Source organism: Balaenoptera musculus, chromosome 14 (assembly GCF_009873245.2).
Source record: "Balaenoptera musculus isolate JJ_BM4_2016_0621 chromosome 14, mBalMus1.pri.v3, whole genome shotgun sequence".
Lineage (NCBI taxonomy): Eukaryota > Metazoa > Chordata > Mammalia > Artiodactyla > Balaenopteridae > Balaenoptera > Balaenoptera musculus.
This window is the reverse complement of record NC_045798.1, coordinates 27247180-27263521: the sequence shown is the minus strand read 5'-3', so window position 1 is coordinate 27263521 and position 16342 is coordinate 27247180. Positions and strand designations below refer to the sequence as shown.

Below are 16342 nucleotides of genomic sequence, written 5' to 3'. Positions count from 1 at the left end.
TCGGGGGATGGGGAGCGGCAGGGTGGCACATGGTGGGTGGGGGGTGCACGGCAAGACTGTGGCCCGAACCACCTCACTGCCTCCACCACCTTCCTCAGCCACTGCCCTACCCTTGCTGAGCCCAGCTGGGCAGCTGCCCTTCCTGGCTGACGTTAAGCCTGTGTTCTCAGCCCCGGCAGCCAGCATGGCCTGGTGCCGGAAGGGATGAGGCTGGCCAGGCGCAGGGCCACGGCTGGGAGGGTGCCCAGCTGGCTCGAGGGAAGGTGCGTGCCCCGGGGACAGGGAGCCTGCCTTCCACGTGCTGCCTGACCAGGCCAGATGCAGGGACTACGGCCACAGGAGCCACACCAGATGTCCCGCCTGTGCCATGAGGCCATCTCCACTCAGGTGGCTCAGCCCCTGTACATGTCACTGACGTTTACCTCCACGTGGCATCTGGCCAGAGGGCAAGAAACTTGCCAGGTGAGATCCCTGAGCTGCCAGCACTGGTCAGACTCTGGTCATGCTGGGGCCTATGGGGCGGGGGTGGGGAGATGAATGGAGAATCTTGGCAGAATCTCCTGATCAAAAGAGCTGGCAGCAAAAGGTGAGGAAAAGGCCTGCTAGGCAGAGGCAGGGAGATGGGAGGAGCCCAGATGGATGAGGGACAGCGGACACCGTAGAAAAGTGAGGCTTTGGAGCTCAGGAAGGTCACTTGCGAGGCCATCCTGAGGGCCAGAAGCAGTGAAGACATTAGGACAAATGGCCACAGAAAGAAGGCCAGGCCAGAGTGGGAGCAGGCTGAGGTTGGGCGGGGGAGCAGGGGAGTGGGGGGGACTGCCAGCAGGGCCAGCCAGGGCTCTGGGCCAGGCGGGCTCTCCCCCTCCCCCCACCTCTCGGGCCGGGAGAGTTTCCGGCTGAGGACAGGGAGCCCATTGAGATGGACAGCGCGGCTCTGTGCGGTGCCAGACTGTCTTGTTTGTGCCAGATGCGGCCCGGCTGGAGGCTGTGCCCGTGGCCTGCTGCCCCCTGGCCCCAGCCTCTGACCCACCCCAGCCACACCAAACAGCTCAAGGCCCCAAGTGTAACAGCAGTGGGCAGTGGGGAAGGTGCAGGGCAGAAGCAGCCCCACGCGCCAGCTCCTTCCTCGTAGCCAAGGGTGCCACTCTATCTGCTCCTACATACCCTTCATCCCAGGTTGCCAGTCCAGGATGGGGCGGGCCGAGGTGGGTGCCCAGTAAACTTGATAAACAGGTGAAGGATGGGCAGATGGACATGACCCACTTCCAGCGTGGTCCTGGGAGACCCACACCTGGGCTCCCAGGCTCCACTTGGGTCGAGGGGTCCTGGCGCAATTTCTTTTGGGGGGACATCCTTGTCAGAGGCCCAGCAGATAGGAAGCAGTCAGAGCAGGGGGGAAAAAAGGCACTTTATTAAGAAAGCTTTGGCCAAGCCCCTGCCGGGAGGAGCCCATCCTGGGGCACCCGGATGGGGTGGGAGCAGCCCTGCCGGGGGCCTATAAATACGTCTCCACAGGCCACTGGAGTTGCCCCTCGGATTCCCAGGCATGTGGGGTGGTGGGAGGCCATCAAAACCAGCTCGACAGCGGAGGGGCCAGGGCTGGGGAGGCTGGGGCTGGGAGAGCGTGGGTGGGGCTGGGGTGGGTGGGGAGACAGCCAAGCCTCCTGAGGAGCAGAGACCAGCCCTTCTCCCCAGGCTCCGGTCAACCAGGTGCCCTGGGGCTCGGCCAGTGGAAGTAGCCTCTGGCTAGGGTCACAGAAGGGAACCTCCAGCCAGAGGCGCCAGGCCCTGGCCAGAGAGAGGCTGCCAGGGTGGAAGTGCTTCTGGCCTCAGCCAGTGAGAAGGTGACCCAGCCAAGGCACTCTTGGCCAGTGAGAGGTGTTCTTTAGGCAGAGCCCTCCTGCCCTTGGCCTTTGAGACCCGGGCTGGTGGGAGCCCTCCACAGGCAGGCCATGGGAAGGGAAGGGCCAGCAAAGCGTCTGTCAGGCCTTAGCCACTGGGATGGGGCTTCCTGCCCGAGAGCGGGACCCCATCCTGGAGAGCTGTTGGGCCTGAGCCAGTGAGACGCAGCCTCCCGCCAGGCTGCTCTGGGCTGGGGCCCCCGCGGGAGACGCCGGGCGCGCACGGGACGCGGGGTGGCAAGCAGCGCTGCTAAGCCGGGGAGCTGCAGGCACGGCGGGGCCGCCCTACTACAGGGTGGGCGCGCCCACCCGGCCCGGCTCGCCAGCCACCTCCCGGCTCTTCTTGCGAGGCGGCTTCTGGATGGGGGTCTTCTTTCGGGGGGTGTCGGATCCGGGCGTGCCCGCTGCCGCCTTCTCGGGCCCTGGGGCCTCGGGCGCGGGGGGCGCGCGGGCCGGCGAGGCGGGAGGCACCGAGCGCTTGGCCTTCTGCGGCGGCGCCGGCTTCTCTCGGGGGCCCTGCGTGCCCACGGCCCCCTCGGCGCGGCCCAGGCTGCGAGTCTTGTCGCGCAGCTCGGCGGCCAGCATGGAGGCGGCCTCAGGTGCGCTGCGCGGGGGACCGCCAGCGTCCGTGGGCTCTGAGAGGCCCGGGCCACGGCCACGCGCCCGAGCCCGGGGCGGCGAGGGTGCGGCGAGGGCCGGCCCCTCCTCGGCCAGCCCCGGGGGCCGCAGCGTCGGGTCGCGGGCCCTGGGGCTGCAGGGCTCGTCCGGCCGCGCTGACGTGTCGCTGGGCGTCCGTTTCCTCTTGCTGGGGCTGGGAGCGGCCTCGGGACCCGCGGGTGGCGGCGACGGCGCACGCGCGGCGGCGGCACCGTGCTTGCCGTGGATCCAGGACACCTTGGGCTTGGTGGCGGGGTCGGGCGGCGGCGGCTTCCTGCGCTCGGGCGATGGCGAAAGCGACAGGCCTCGGGCCTCGCCCCGGACCCGGGCCGGCCGGGCCTCGCGCCGGGCCACACGCGCATACAGCGCCCCGCCGGGCCCGTCCCCGCTCGACGCCGACCGCTCGCTGTCGGAGGACGCGCGGAGGGGCGTGGCCTCCTCCGCGGGCGTAGTCACCGGTGCAGGGGACGAAGCCAGCGCCTCGGCAGGGGCAGGGGCAGGGGCAGGGGCAGGGGCAGGTGCAGGGGCTGGGGCGGTGGGGGCCTCCGCGTCCCGGCTCTCGGTTGCCGCCTCTGACAAGGGAAGAGCGGGGCGGTCACCTCCTCCGGAAAGAGCTTGGCCCTCCAGCCTCCAAGAGCAAACCCTCGCTGGCGCCCCACCTCCCCTCCTCTTCCCACCCCAGCTGGCGCTTAGTCGCCGTGGCATCCAGACATGCCTGGCACATTCACTGCACTGACCACAAACTTAGCTCAGAGCCCCGGGGGCGGAGGGCTGGGGTAGTGGGGCTCATTCCTGGGCTGCAGCCCCAACTCGGCCTGGACTCGCACCCCTCCCCCACCACATCCCCAGCCTGGGGGGCCACCATCACCACATTTGACCCTCGATTCATAGTTCTTCTTTAAGAGAAAGGCCTTCTAAGGCTCAGAGGTTAGTCACCTGCCCAAGGTCACTCACGGGGATGGTCTGGGGAAGAGAGAGGCCAGAAGCCCAGCTATTCAGGCTGCTTCTTGATGTTTGTGAGCCAAGGCTTCAGGTGAAAGTGTGTCCCCATATCCTGAAAACCCCATTTCCTGTCTCCTCTGCCACCTCCTCCCCAGGCCCGGAATTTTCTCTGCCTGGTCTCCCCAGAAGTGAACCTGGGCTGTGGCTACCTCCCCAGACCCTACCCCAGTCTGGTGCTGGGCAGCAAAGAAGCCCACTCTGCAACCTCAACTGTGTATCCACCCCCCAGTTAACAGCATCACTAGCCCTTCCTCCCCATGCTGCCTGTCCCTCAGAGCATAGATATTTCAGCTGGAACCTTTCACTGGGTCAGAGCGAGGGGGGTCCTCACGCCAAGCAGAGGGGTACTCACCCTCGTGGGGTACGCAGTATACAGGGCCTTCATCCGTGGTGTCAAAGGAGGAGAAGGAGGCCCGGGAGGACCATGATGGCGAGGGCTGCTCCAGCCCCGAGGGCGGCTCCAGGAAGCTGCAGTTGAGCGTGTTATCCAGGTCGTGATGGGCCACTGGGGAAGGAGGGAGGCATAGCTGCCAGGGGCCCCGCCTGCCCCAGCCAGTGCCCTTGCAAGCCCTCCTGCCACAAATGATGGAGGGACCCAAGCCAGCCCTACCCCAAGATAGTGGGCGGGACAGGCAATTCAACAGGCTAGTGTACGGCCACGGAGCTGAGCGAGGTCGGGCCGAAAGTTGGGAAAAGAGAGAGCACCTGGCTGGGAGAGGCCATCAGGGCCTCCAAGCCACGCTTCAGACCCTGTCTTGCAGCAGTTTTTGAATGCAGATGTGCAGTGGTGAAGCCACCCTTTGGCTCAGCCGTCTCAGCAGGCTGCACCCCTAGGCACGGCCTCCACAGACATAGACCCCACAACGGGGGAATCCCAGAGGCTGGCCAGCCTGTTCCCCTCTCACAAATGGGATGTGGGTTCCAGCCCCCACATCTGTGCCCATAGATCCCACTCTGCTGAGTGGGCCCAGGGGTTTTCTCAGCTGTCTGCATCTTTACCTCCCAGGAGACTTCATCTCCCCATCCCCCTCATGTTTGGAAACAAGTGGGAAAGACGCAGAGAGACTCCACCCCGGTGTGAGTCAGTGCAGACAGGAGAGAAGCAGCACCGCCCCGCACCCAGCCCCGTCCTGAGGTAGGGTGGGGGCCGAGGGACCAGCCTGAGGGCACAGCTGGGGATCCGGGCCGGGGGCGGGTCTTCCTGTGGCAGGGCATTCCCACTCACAGGTGCCCGCGTCCACCTGCGGCTCGCATCAGGACTGACAGTGTACTCACTCCCGCAGACTGCGGGAGCCTGACGGCCGCGGATGTCCAGTCCACACTGCCCCACCACACCACACATGCAGTCACAGTCACCGAGACAGGGCCCACACCTGCCCGCACACGTAGGACCCCTGCCTTCCTCCAGGGCTCCCCTGCATCCGCATTCTTTCTTTCCTCCCCATGGTCGCACCTCCCTACGCCCCCACATCGACACTCAAGGCCCTGCAGTTCCTACACCGACCCCGTCCCACCCATTTCCCAGCAGCCTCCTGCGTCGGGGGGTGTTCCTCGGAGACTCCTTACCTACGTCATCCTTACCTACAACCTTGGGCAGCTTCTGCCTGCGGAGCGGGATCCGGGGCAGCTTCATACTGATGCGGCTGAAGCGCCCGCATAGGCGCTGCGGCGCCTTCTTCCTCCCAAGCGAGAGCTCCCTGCGGGGGCGGGGTCTGAGCGAAGGGGCGCGGCCGCGCCTTGCCAGAGGGGCGGGGCGAGCCCGTGGGAGCCCACCCACAGGGAGGGCGGGGCCTGAGCGGAGGGGCGGGGCCTAAGGCCGGGAGAGGCCCACGGGAGCAGAAACTCAGGGAGGGCGGGGCCTGAGCTAACGAAGGGTGGGGCCCCTCAGGGCGGGGCCGGGAAGGGCGCGCCGTGCTGCAGACCCCGCGCGGCCGGAACCGGGGGAGGGAGGGACCTGGAAGCCTCACCCGCGCGCGGGGTCCTTGCCGCGGCAGGCGCAGCAGCAGCCGAGCAGCGAGAGCAGCAGGCCGAGGAGCAGGGCGAGCAGCGCGCCCGCGCCCATCACGCCCTTTCGCTGGTTGGTCTCTGTGGGGGTCACAGGGTCAGCGAGGTGCCGGCAGCCCCCGCGCCCCCGCCGGGTCGCCCCCACCCACTCACCCAGGCGGCAGGCACCGGTGACCGGGTCGCACGAGTCCTCGTGGCAGCTGCAGGCCTGGGCGCAGTCCACGCCGTGGAGCCCGGGCGGGCAAGTCAGGTTACAGCTGCGGGGGCGCGAGGTCAGGGAGGGGCGTGGGGTCTGGGAGCGCCAAGCGGCCCTCGGTTACGCCTCCCGCCCTCGCCCCCGCGGCCAGCCAGCCCCGGCCCCGGGTTCTCCATTCTCTGGGAACTGCAGCCCACCCCCACCTCCAGCACACCCTGAGTGATCAATGTTTTGGAAACAAATGTGTGCACTCCAGCGAGACGGAGTCTGGGGGACGGGTCGTGGACACTGGCCGCAGTGCCCATTGCTGGGGCTGACTCTTTTGTGGGGTAAAAAGGGGCTGCCAGACGAGATCCTTGGCTGTACGTGGAGGTCCCTGCTCATTCCACATCATCTCCGGGTCACCTCAGCCCTGCAGCCTTCAAGGAGCCCACTGGCCACAGGCTGACCTGGTCGCCAGATCCCGCTCGAGCGCCGGCTCCACCCCAGGGCAGGAAACTGCCCCAAAGAGCCTGTTGTCGCTCCCTAGCTGAAGTATGGGGGCCAAGGCTGAGGGGCCAAGCCTGGGTCCCGCCTGGTCGGCCAACGCAGCAGCACCTGGGGTCTGGCTGGAGCCCAGTGCCGGATACAGACCCCTCAAACCCCTTGGGTCCCCGGGCACTCACTGGGGCCCGTGGACGCCCGGGCTGCATAGGCAACGTCCCGACTGGAAGTCGCAGTGGCCGCTGCCGCAGTCGGCGCACACGAACGCGCAGTCCTCGCCGTAGGTGCCATTGCTGCACTTGGTCTCACACCTCGGAACGCGGGGAGGGGGCGTCAGCGGAAACAGGGCAAACGACCCTTAAGCCACAGAGCCCTCCGCGGAGGGCAATCGGGGGAGGCCGGCTGGGGTCTGCGTGTCTGGGGCGGACACGGGTTGCTCACCGGTCACCGATCCAGCCCGCGTTGCAGCGCGTGCACTTGCCGGTTACGTGGTTACAGGCGTGCCCGTCGCGACACGGCGGGCAGCGGTGGCCGCAGCCCTCGCCGTAGAAGCCGGTGGCGCACGGCTGGTCGCACTTGGTGCCGTTCCAGCCGGGCTCGCACGTCAGGCAACGGCCCTCGGCCACCGTGCATGGCTGCTGGCCCTTGCACTGGCCGCATCTGGGGAAGGGGCGGGAGGCTAGGCGGGGTCCGGGCCGCCTCACCCCGGCTCCCTCGGCGCCTGCCCCTCCTCTCCCTCCCCGGCCGGGGCCCGCGCTTACCGGCGGCGGCAGCCCAGGCCGTAGAAGCCGGCAGGGCAAGGTTCGCGGCAGTACTTGCCCCGGTAACCGGGCTCGCACGCGCACGTGCCGTCCACCGGATGGCAGCGGCCGCGGAAGCACTGGCAATAGCGCTCGCAGCGCGCGCCGAACGTGCGCTCGCGGCACTGGCAGCGGCCGCTCTGTTGCTCGCACGGCGACGTGTTGCAGGCACACTGGTTGTTGCAGCTGCGGCCCCACCAGCCTGCGTGGCAGAGGCACGCGCCCGTCTGTGGGTCGCAGCGCGACGTGGCGCTGCAGTAGCACGCGCTGGCGCACTGTGGGCCCCACCAGCCAGGCTCGCAGCGACACGCGCCGCTCCGCGGGTGGCACGCGCCGTGCTGGCATTGGCACGCATGCTCGCAGCGTGCGCCCCAGCGCCGCGCGTGACATGTACACTGGCCCGTCACGTCCTCGCACTGCCCGTGTGGGTGGCAGACACACAGCTCCTTGCAGTCGGGACCCCAGAACTGGCGCGGGCACTCTGCAGAGCGAGCGGAGAGGGTGGGAGGCCCAGGTGCTCGCGTGGGGGCCCAGACCCAGCCCGAACCTGCCCGCGTCCAGCCCCCCGCCCCCGGGGACCCGCCCCCGACTCAGGCCCCGCCTCCAGTTCAGGCCCCGCCCATCTCTGGGATCCTGCCCCACTGCCCCGTGCCCGCCACAATCCGCGCTCACTGGTGTCGCAGTTGGCACCGAAGTAGCCATGGCGGCAGCGGCACTCGCCCGGCCGCACGCACACCTCGTTCTCCGAGCACGTGGAGTTGCCTTCGCACACAGCTGCGAACGAGACGCGCCCAAGTTGTTGCGAGTTCAGCCCCCACACTAACCCTCCTCTCCGTGACCCCGCCCCCTGCCCAAGTCCCAGGGTGCCCTACTCACCGATCCCACACTCGTCCCCCTGCTGCCTCCAGCCAGCGCAGCAAGTGAGCTCCTGGGAGCTGCAGGCAGAGAGAGGGCGCCTGAGCTCGGGACCCACTCCTAGTCCTCGCTGGGTCCCCCAGCAACCTCCACCCTGCCCTAGGGAGGTGGTTATCAAGGCCCTGCTGTGTGGCCGGCACTGCTGTAGGTTCGGGAGACTCGAAGCGAATAAGACACAAATTCCAGCCCTCTAGAACGGACACTGGGAGGCGGCAGATGGCAGACCACCTCCAAGGACTTCCCAGTTCCCTCTACAAGGGGTCTCGCCACTCCTCCTGATCTGTGCCCTCTTTCCCATCCACTAGGCCAGAGAAGAGACCGCACATGTCCCAGGAGGGGCAGCAGTGAGGTGGGGGTGGGGCAAAGGTCCCTGGGCCTCCAGGACCTGCTCAGGCATAGAGGTCTAGGGCATCCCTGGGGGTGGGGGTCTGGCCAGATGGGTGTCAGGGATCCAGATATGACGTGACCTGGACAGTGCCAGGACTGGCTGGGCCGGGTGGGCACATCTGGATGCCCAACTGGAGCACCAAAGCAGATGGGTAGTCTCTGAGCGAGGTGGACACAGCAAGGTGTCCACTTGGGGAGGGGCGAGGTACACCCAGGGAGTCCTCCATCTGAGTAAGGAGAGTAAAACTGAGGGCTGCAGAGCACCAGGGCGAGACTTGGGCTGGAGGAAGGCAACATTAGAATGTCCTCTCCGTGAAATTTCATAAAATCTTGTTTAATTGTATTTGGCTTTACATGGTACAGGAGGTAAAAAATTTGTGTCCCATATCAGGGTAGTGCAGCCTCCCAAGCCCTGGGCTGATGAGGTGTGTAGGCACAAAGGTTTGGAGGCCCTGCCCAAGTGAAGCCATGGCCACTGGTGAGGGCCATGAGGGCTGAGGTGGGGTGTGCCCACACTGTGGGGCAAAGGAGGCTGAGAAGGAACAGACACTCAGGCTGCAGTTCTGCAGGGTCCCATCAGACCTAGAACTTCAGCCAAACGCAAAAAGCACACAGCCACCATTCACACTTCAGAGAAAAGGAGAGGGCCTCTTGGGAAGGATGTGAATCTAGAACCGGGATGTGGTGGTGGGAGGAGGTGGGAGGGGCCTGAGGACCCTGGGGTGGGGGTGGGATGGCCTGAGAAGGGAAAGGCTGCAGCTGCCCCATATCACACCCCTCAGAAGATGCCCCCCAACCGTTCCCAGCTCGAAATGATCACCACACCCTGGATGGGGCCCCCGGACTCCAAGGGAGCCCCCTCTCCCAGAAAGGGCTGGATTCTCCTTTGGGCCAAAGATATGGGACCTGGGGAACAGGACCCATAAAACCCCAAACTTCAAGGAATGGGCCAGCTTATTTTCCACAAATAAAACTGGAAACCAGAGACAGGAACACTAAGCAGGCCTGGATTTTCTGGCCCCCATTGTCCCCACCCACCCAGCCCTGTCCTGGGGCTCCGAGATGGCCATCTGTAGGGAGACCCAGGTCTGAGGGCCCATCACCCTCCTGCCTTTTCTGCCAGTCTGAACCCAGGTCTCTGGATGGAGAGCCTCTGTAGAGGTCCCTCCTGCAGGCAGCCTCACCAGATGGCCTGCTGGGATGGCCCAGGAACACTGACCACCTTCCATCCTGGACGACCTGGCTGCATGGCTCTGTAATCGGGTTGGGAGCCTGGTTTTAGGGCCACACTAAGGTGGATTGGATGCCTGGGTCTGCCACTTGCTGTGTGACCTTGGGCACAGAACTTTACCTCTCTGAGCTCCAGCTGCTAAATCTGTAGAATGGGGCCCATAGGTTTGGCAGGAGGATTAAGAGAGTCAAGATGTGTCCAGCACAAACTATGAGCTCAGCCGAGGCTGTGCTGTGAGCTCCAGCCCATGCTGAGCAGGCTCTAGGAAGTCCCTGAGTTCACCTGGTCCCCCCAGCATGGCTGGTGCCCAGGCCCCACCCAACAGAGCTAACAAGCCTGCTCCCCAGCAGGACAGAGCCCACATGGAGGATGAGTCTGTGGGACTTTTCCTTCTGGGACGGGCTGGCAGAAAAGGCCAGGCTAGGTTGGCAGGCCCATTTTCCCAGATCTTATGAAAGTGAGATGACAAGAAAGATGGCCCAGTGCAGGGGTAGCTCCTACAGTAGGGCAGGACCCTGGGGTGTCAATCCAGGCCGCTCAGCAAGCAGGCTGTGCTGCAGGCTGCCCCCTCCATAGATCACTGTTACTGCAAATGATGCTGCAGTGATTAAAAACTTCATCTTGAACCTGCCCAAGCCACCTCGGCAAAGCTCCCCAAGAGCACTGCCTGCTCACTGTGCCAGTGTCTGTCCCGTTCTCTCCCGTCCAGACAGGAAGCTCCTCTGCCTCCACGCCCCCTGGGACTCCATGCCTGCCCCACTCTCCTCCTTCCCCCCTGGGCACCCCTCCCCTGGTTTCTGCCCCATCCCCTGCCTCCCTCCCCTGCTCTGTCCACTCTAGCTCCCTGGGGAAGCTCCCTAGGTCCCATCGAGACACTGACAATGCCTCAGAGGCCTCGAGGGGGGCCCTCCTCCCGACTAGCGCCCCCCACCCCGAGTCTTCTCCATCTCAGGGTAAAGACTGTCCTTCCAGACTGGGAGGTTGGGAGGGGACTCTGCTCTCTCCCAGAGTGGATCAATTGAGAAACACGCCAGCTCTATCTTCCAAACTGGATCTAGGATGGGACAGGCCACTTGTCGCCCGCCCAGCCTTGTGAGAGCCACCCTCACCCTCCCTGGTTCTCTCCCACCTTCTGCCCTCCTGCCCCAGTTCATCTGCCACCTGACAGCCAACCCAGGTCACATCCTGCCCCTCTTCTGTGCAAAGCCCACGGGGGTTCCCATCGCCCTGTGGCCTCTCCTCCACCATCCCCGTCCCAGCCCCCAGGGCTCCTTCCTGTGCTTCCAACAGGCCCTCTGCACTCAGGGCCCTGCCCCAGATGCCACCCTGCTCTGCCTCCTCTCCCACGGGCCTCTCTCACTCATCACTTCCCACTGGGTCTCCCCCCAACTGAACACCTCCTCCCCAGCCCTTGCCAGATGTCAGATGATTTGCTGTGTCTCCTCCACACAGGATAGCTGTATCCCTGCACCAACAAGAGGCCTGCACACAGTAAGTGTATGGGATTTTACTGACTGAGAGCTGCTCCCTGCCCTAGTCCTCCTGACTCCGGGGGGAGGGAACGCTAGTGGGAGCCTGGCAATGCCCAGCCTTGGGAAGGTAATGAAGAGATGGTCCAGACCCTGGGGGGGATGGGGGAGTGCCGTCTTTCCCATTAACCAGCTCCACACAGGATCACAGCTATCCCTCCTCTACCACCACCAACCCCACTGGACAGGAGTATGGACTGGCCCAGAAGGGTTAAGCGTTGTGCCCGGGGCCACTCAGATGGGGAGAGGTGGCACCAGGATCTGAAACCCAACCCAGGCTCTTGGCTACTGGAACAGGCCGCGTGATGGGACATCTCGGGGAGAGGCGGAGTGGAGCAGGCTCCGGACAGCTCTGGGTTGCCATCGGATTCCCCCCGCACCCGCCGGCACGGACCCCCACAGGGAAGGAGGGCCGTGGCGGAGGGACAGGGCTGGCGACGATCGCGCCCTCCCCCTCTCCAGGCGGCCCCGCCCGCCACAGCCGCTGCATTCCTGGGGCCGGGGAGGCCCGGGAGGCCCGGGAGGCGGCGGCGGCGGCGTCGATGTGAAGCAGATGGCGGGCCAGGCCGGCCCCCGCCCCAGAGGCGGGGCTCGCAGCGGGGAGGGGTCTGCGCGCCTCGGGATCCGAGCTCGGAAACCCCGCGCGGCCCCTCACAGCCCCTTGTCTGCCGCGACCGCCTGCCCCCAGACGCGGCCTCCCTGGGCCCTGCGGCCCAGGGCGCCCCCACCGCCCCCGCCAGGAGCCCGTGATGCTTCTCCAGCTTCCCGCCTGCCTGGCGCCCCCCGCCCGCGCCAAGGCACCCCCTCACGCCGGCTCCTCGCCCCCGCGCGGAGATGCCCTTGACCTCGCAGTGGCCTCTGACAGACCGACCGGGTCCTCCGACTCCTGCGCCCACTCCTGCGTCCTGGCCTGCGCTCTTCGCCCTCCGCGCAAGGTCCTGGGCCCGGCGCCCTCCGGCAGGGCCTGTCCCCTCCTGTCCCACACTGGCTTCCCCAGCCCGGCTCCTCGTGGCGCCCACCTCTGCGCCGCCCCTCTGCACCCCGTATCCCCACCCGGGAGTCCCCCATCCTCCCGATGCCGGCGCACGTCATTGTCCTTTCTATTCCCGCTTCTGGTCCACTCTGAGCTCAGGCTCCTCGACGCCCACCTCCATTACCACCCTCTTCCCACCCGCGCCCGCTCTTTCTAAGACACAAATCTGTGCTTCCGACTCGCCTGCCTCAAGACCTCCGCGGCTCCCTCTTCTCAGGAGCCTCGCTCCATCTCTCCTGGACGCTCACCCTCCCTCCATCACGGCTCGAGCCACACTCGTGTGCCTGAGCCCTTGCACATGCCATGCCATGGGCTTGGAATGCGCTTCCCGTCTTCTTGCGGCCTTCACAATCCGGCCCAAGGGTCCCTTTTCCTGGGTCTGAAATTTCGTACCCCGTGTGTCAGCCCTCCAGGCGTCCGCTGCCCTCCGCTCTACCCTCGCCCGCTTCTCGCCCGGGGTATCCTCGGACGCACCGTCGTGGCCCGGCGCCCGGGCTCGGCCTGGAGCGGAGCCGGCGTCGGCGAGGGCGGCCCGAGGGGCCCGCGCGTTTGGCTCAGGGAGGTCCTGGGCGTCCCCTCCCCCCGGCCCCGGGCGTCCCTCCGGCCCCCTCCCCCAGCCCGGCCGGCTCCTACCCGGGCGCGCGGCACACGTTGCGGCCGCGCGGGCTCAGCTCCTGGGGCGCCGCGGGGCCGGGCAGTAGCCAGAGCAGCAGCAGCAGCGGCGGCAGCGGCGGCGGCAGCCCCCCGGCTCCCCGGCGCCGCGCCGGCCCGGCCCCCTGGGGCCCTGCGCCCTCCATGCGGCGCGGGGCAGGCGCGGGGCGGGCGCGGGCGCGGGTGCGGCCGCAGCGAGAGCGGCCGGAAGCGGAGTGCGCGGCCGGGCGGGGGGCGGCAGGAGGGGCGCCGGGCCGGGCAGGAAATTCCACATCGGCTCCCTGATCCAGGGCCAGCCGCGGCCGGCCAGGCGGCAGCGCCCGCCCCGCGCGCCAGACCCCACCCTCCGGCCGCGCCACCGCCCCTCCGCGCGGCCCCCGCCCCCACGCGGCCGCGCGCAAACTTGGGGGCGAACTTGGAAGGGGCCCTCCCGAGGAATCACCGGTCGCCTTGCCTTTCCCTCCCTTCCCCAGACACCCACCAGAGAAACGGCCCCTGCGCGCTCCCGGCGAGGCCAGGCCCGGGGCGGGAAGCCGGTGGGGACCAGGCGCGACGCACGAAAGCCCCCTGGCCAGCGGTGCCTCGGAACCGCCAGGTCAAGGCTGCAAGCCGGCCTCTGCTCCCCCCGTGAGGCCCTTCTATGTCCGGCTGTGTGGTCAGCGCCTCCCGAGCGCCGGGCGCAATCAAAGCCTGCAGCGACTGCGGAGCCGGATGCTTGAGGCCTGTGAGTAGACTCGGTCTGGACCAGAGAGGCCTGGGTGAAGGGGGCCCTGTAGAAACAGACTGGAGAGATGCCGGGAGCAGAATGGCTCTGCGAGAGAATATGAGGTAAAGGCAGGTGGGGGAGGCTGAGGGAGGCGGTATGGTGGTGGTGGGGGGGACAGCTCCGGGACTGAGACCCTGCCTGCAGCCCCTGTCAAGGTGTGACGATGGGCTGGAGGCCGCTAGTCACCAAGGAGAAAGTCCAGAAGGTGGAGTCAGGGCTGGAGTCGTGGGAGCTCCTGCATCGGGAGGGTTGGGGTGACAGCACAGAGCAGAGCAGGGGCAGCAGAGAAAGGGGGTGAGGAGGGCCTAGGGGGACCAGGAGGAAGAGGAACCCTGGGCCCAGGAAGCAGAGGGGTCAGACCCAACCCCAGGCCCATGGGGTGGGCAGGGCGGGCAGGGCTGGGGATGGAACAAAGAGTGGGGCAGACAGGTCCCCGAAAAGATGAGCTGGGCTTTTGAGGACCTGAGAGTTGGTGGAAGGGCCTGGGCAGGGAGAGGGCAGCTGCTGAGGAGGGGAGGTGGCGTCCTGCCTCAGTTATGCGGGGGCTCCATCCGGAAGGGTGGGGCTGGAGGAGGGGGCCTGGAATAAGGGCCACTGAAAGGCCCAAGGCTGTGGGCATCACCAGGCTGGCAGAAGTTGGGATGGGAGGGAGCTTCGAAGGTTAGGGCCCTTCCCTGAGCCATGCTGGTGCAGGACAGAGGCACAGTTGGGGAGGGTGGCAGGGAAGTTGCACCCATGTGGTCATGAATGCAAACACTTCTCTGGGACAAGTAAAAAGGCCAACCACTTCTGGGCAGCTCTGCCTGGCCATGGCCCTGAATTCAGCAGTGCCCGGGCCCCTCCCATGGAACCCCCGTTGGCTGCCAGCAATGGAGGCCAGCAGAGGTCTGTGTGGCTGCACTGTCCGCCCAGCTCCTGACTTTAGAGGCATCACCCTAGCTAGACTGGGTTCATGGACAGGCATCTCAAACTCCCTCATCTCCCCCCAGAGCTGCTTCCCGCCCCACAGCCCCACCTCTGTGGGGGCACCACCTGAATGCCTGAATGTCACAAATCTCTACCCACCCCATCCATGTACCACCTGTGTCTGGTGCCCGCAGGACAGGACCGTCCCCAGGCTCGTCTCAGACCCACAGCCCCCCACCTGTGTCCTGTCGCAGCCACCTTGCACTTGATGGTGAGTTCAGGTGTTGAGGGCAGGGCCCACGTCTGTACCAACCACCACATCTCCATCGGGAGACTGAGTGCAGGTGGAGTGGACGATCGTCTGTCTGCCCAGACTGTGCCAGGTGAATACCAGGCTGAGGAAGCTGGGGGTTCATAGGCACCCATATGACTGACCAGCATGCAGACCGTGGGAGCCAGGAGCCTGGGCCAACCGGTTCTGGCCGGGATGACTTCCTGGGGGAGGCCAACTTTGAAGGGTGAGGATTTTGCACACAGAAAGGGATGAGCCACGAGTGAAGCAAAGGCTTGAATGCAGGGCCTGAAAGCCTGCCAAGCTGGCGAGCCAGCTGCCTGGGCCCAGGGGCAGGAGCTGGTGGGCTGCTGGCGGTGGGTGAATGATAGGCCGGACAGTGGCAGGGCTAGGCTGCTGCCCAGCTCTCAGGATCCCTTCCAGGCTTCATGTCTACCCCACCCCATGCCCTGTGGGGCCTCACAGACCTTTCCCCGCCTCCACTGCAGACCAGAGGTCTCTTGCAAAAGCTGTGCCTTGGTGTCTGGGTGGGGAGATAGCGCCAGCAACGTCGGACACATTTTGGGGGCGGAGGCGGACATTTCTGGCTCTCCTTCCCAGGAACCTCTGGGGTCTGCAGGGACTGCAGCCCTGGCCTGCAAGGTGCTGGCAGAGACAGGAAGTGCTGGGTTCCTAACTCCAAACGCACATTCCCACACCTCATCCTTGGGAGCAGGAGGATGACACTGGATAAGTGGCCATCCTGTCCCACTGGAAGCGACCATCAGGGTCAACCCTGGGCTTGCCACCTGAAGTGTAAGTGCATGATGTCACGTGGGGTTAGGGAGTAGGGCACGTTTCCTCAGGGGTACCTGGGCCCCGAGACAGCAGTCACACACACAGTGACTGCCTCGCCCCCATGCCCGTCTTTAGGGTACCCCCAAAGGAGTCCAGAGCAGCTGGCTGCCTGCACCCCCCATGCCCTTCCTCCCACCAAGGAGCGCACACCATCCCTCTGCCCCCCTCTTCCATGGCAGGGCGCCAGGGCAGCAGGCTCTAGGCAAGGCACAGGGACAAAGACCCAGCTGGCCCAGGTGGCCAGGAAAGAACAGAGAACAGAGCACTGGGGGTTCATCCTGATCCATCCCCGGGCCTAGGGGTCTGCAGGGGGTGTGGTATGAGGACCCCAAAGGAGGGGGGGTGTTCAGGTGGAGGCTGGGCTGTGCAGAAGTGAGGTTGGTGCTGGAAGCCCTGCTCGCCCACAGGTCCCACCTGCTGCAGGAGCATGGCCCTGGAGACTCACCTGGAGGAAATGCAGGGCCCCCTCCCCGCCACATGCTCAGATGCAGGAGGTGGGCAGGTCCAGGCATCTCTCTCTCCCTCCCCAGGTGCTAGGCTTTACTTGGGGCTGAGATGGCCACCTGGGACTGGACTAAAGTTCAGAGAAGAGGTCCTCACCAGGGAAAATGCTCAAGTGGGCGGGCAACCACCTGTCACCAGACTGCGGCAGGCGTCCTGGTGACACCCTTCTAGCCTAGGGGTGGGCTCTCGGCCTCCCACTGCCCCCAACAGCTCTGCCCCCCAGAAACCAAGCTTCCAGGGCTGCAGCC

General features: G+C 66.1%; 1 protein-coding gene across 1 annotated transcript; it reads right to left on the bottom strand.

Moving 5' to 3' along the window:
* Positions 1-1398: 1398 nt before the first annotated feature.
* SCARF2 (scavenger receptor class F member 2) lies at positions 1399-12935 on the bottom strand. The gene is made up of 11 exons (XM_036823626.1): positions 12772-12935; positions 7920-7978; positions 7716-7817; positions 7005-7524; positions 6685-6903; positions 6426-6554; positions 5718-5821; positions 5528-5645; positions 5142-5257; positions 3913-4065; positions 1399-3130 (listed from the first exon to the last, which is right to left on the bottom strand). Exons 1-11 carry the CDS (start codon positions 12933-12935, stop codon positions 2190-2192), a joined length of 2625 nt encoding a protein of 874 aa, XP_036679521.1. The 3' UTR covers positions 1399-2189.
* Between the last annotated feature and the right edge of the window lie 3407 nt (positions 12936-16342).

Excerpts from the sequence above, each read along its gene's own strand:
- SCARF2 (XM_036823626.1), bottom strand. The coding sequence starts at position 12,935 with ATGGAGGGCGCAGGGCCCCAGGGGGCCGGGCCGGCGCGGCGCCGGGGA. Across the intron at positions 7,979-12,771 it reads AACGTGTGCCGCGCGCCCGG|CTCCCAGGAGCTCACTTGCT; the intron begins GTAGGAGCCGGC and ends CTCTGCCTGCAG. Across the intron at positions 3,131-3,912 it reads ATACTGCGTACCCCACGAGG|AGGCGGCAACCGAGAGCCGG; the intron begins GTGAGTACCCCT and ends TTCCCTTGTCAG.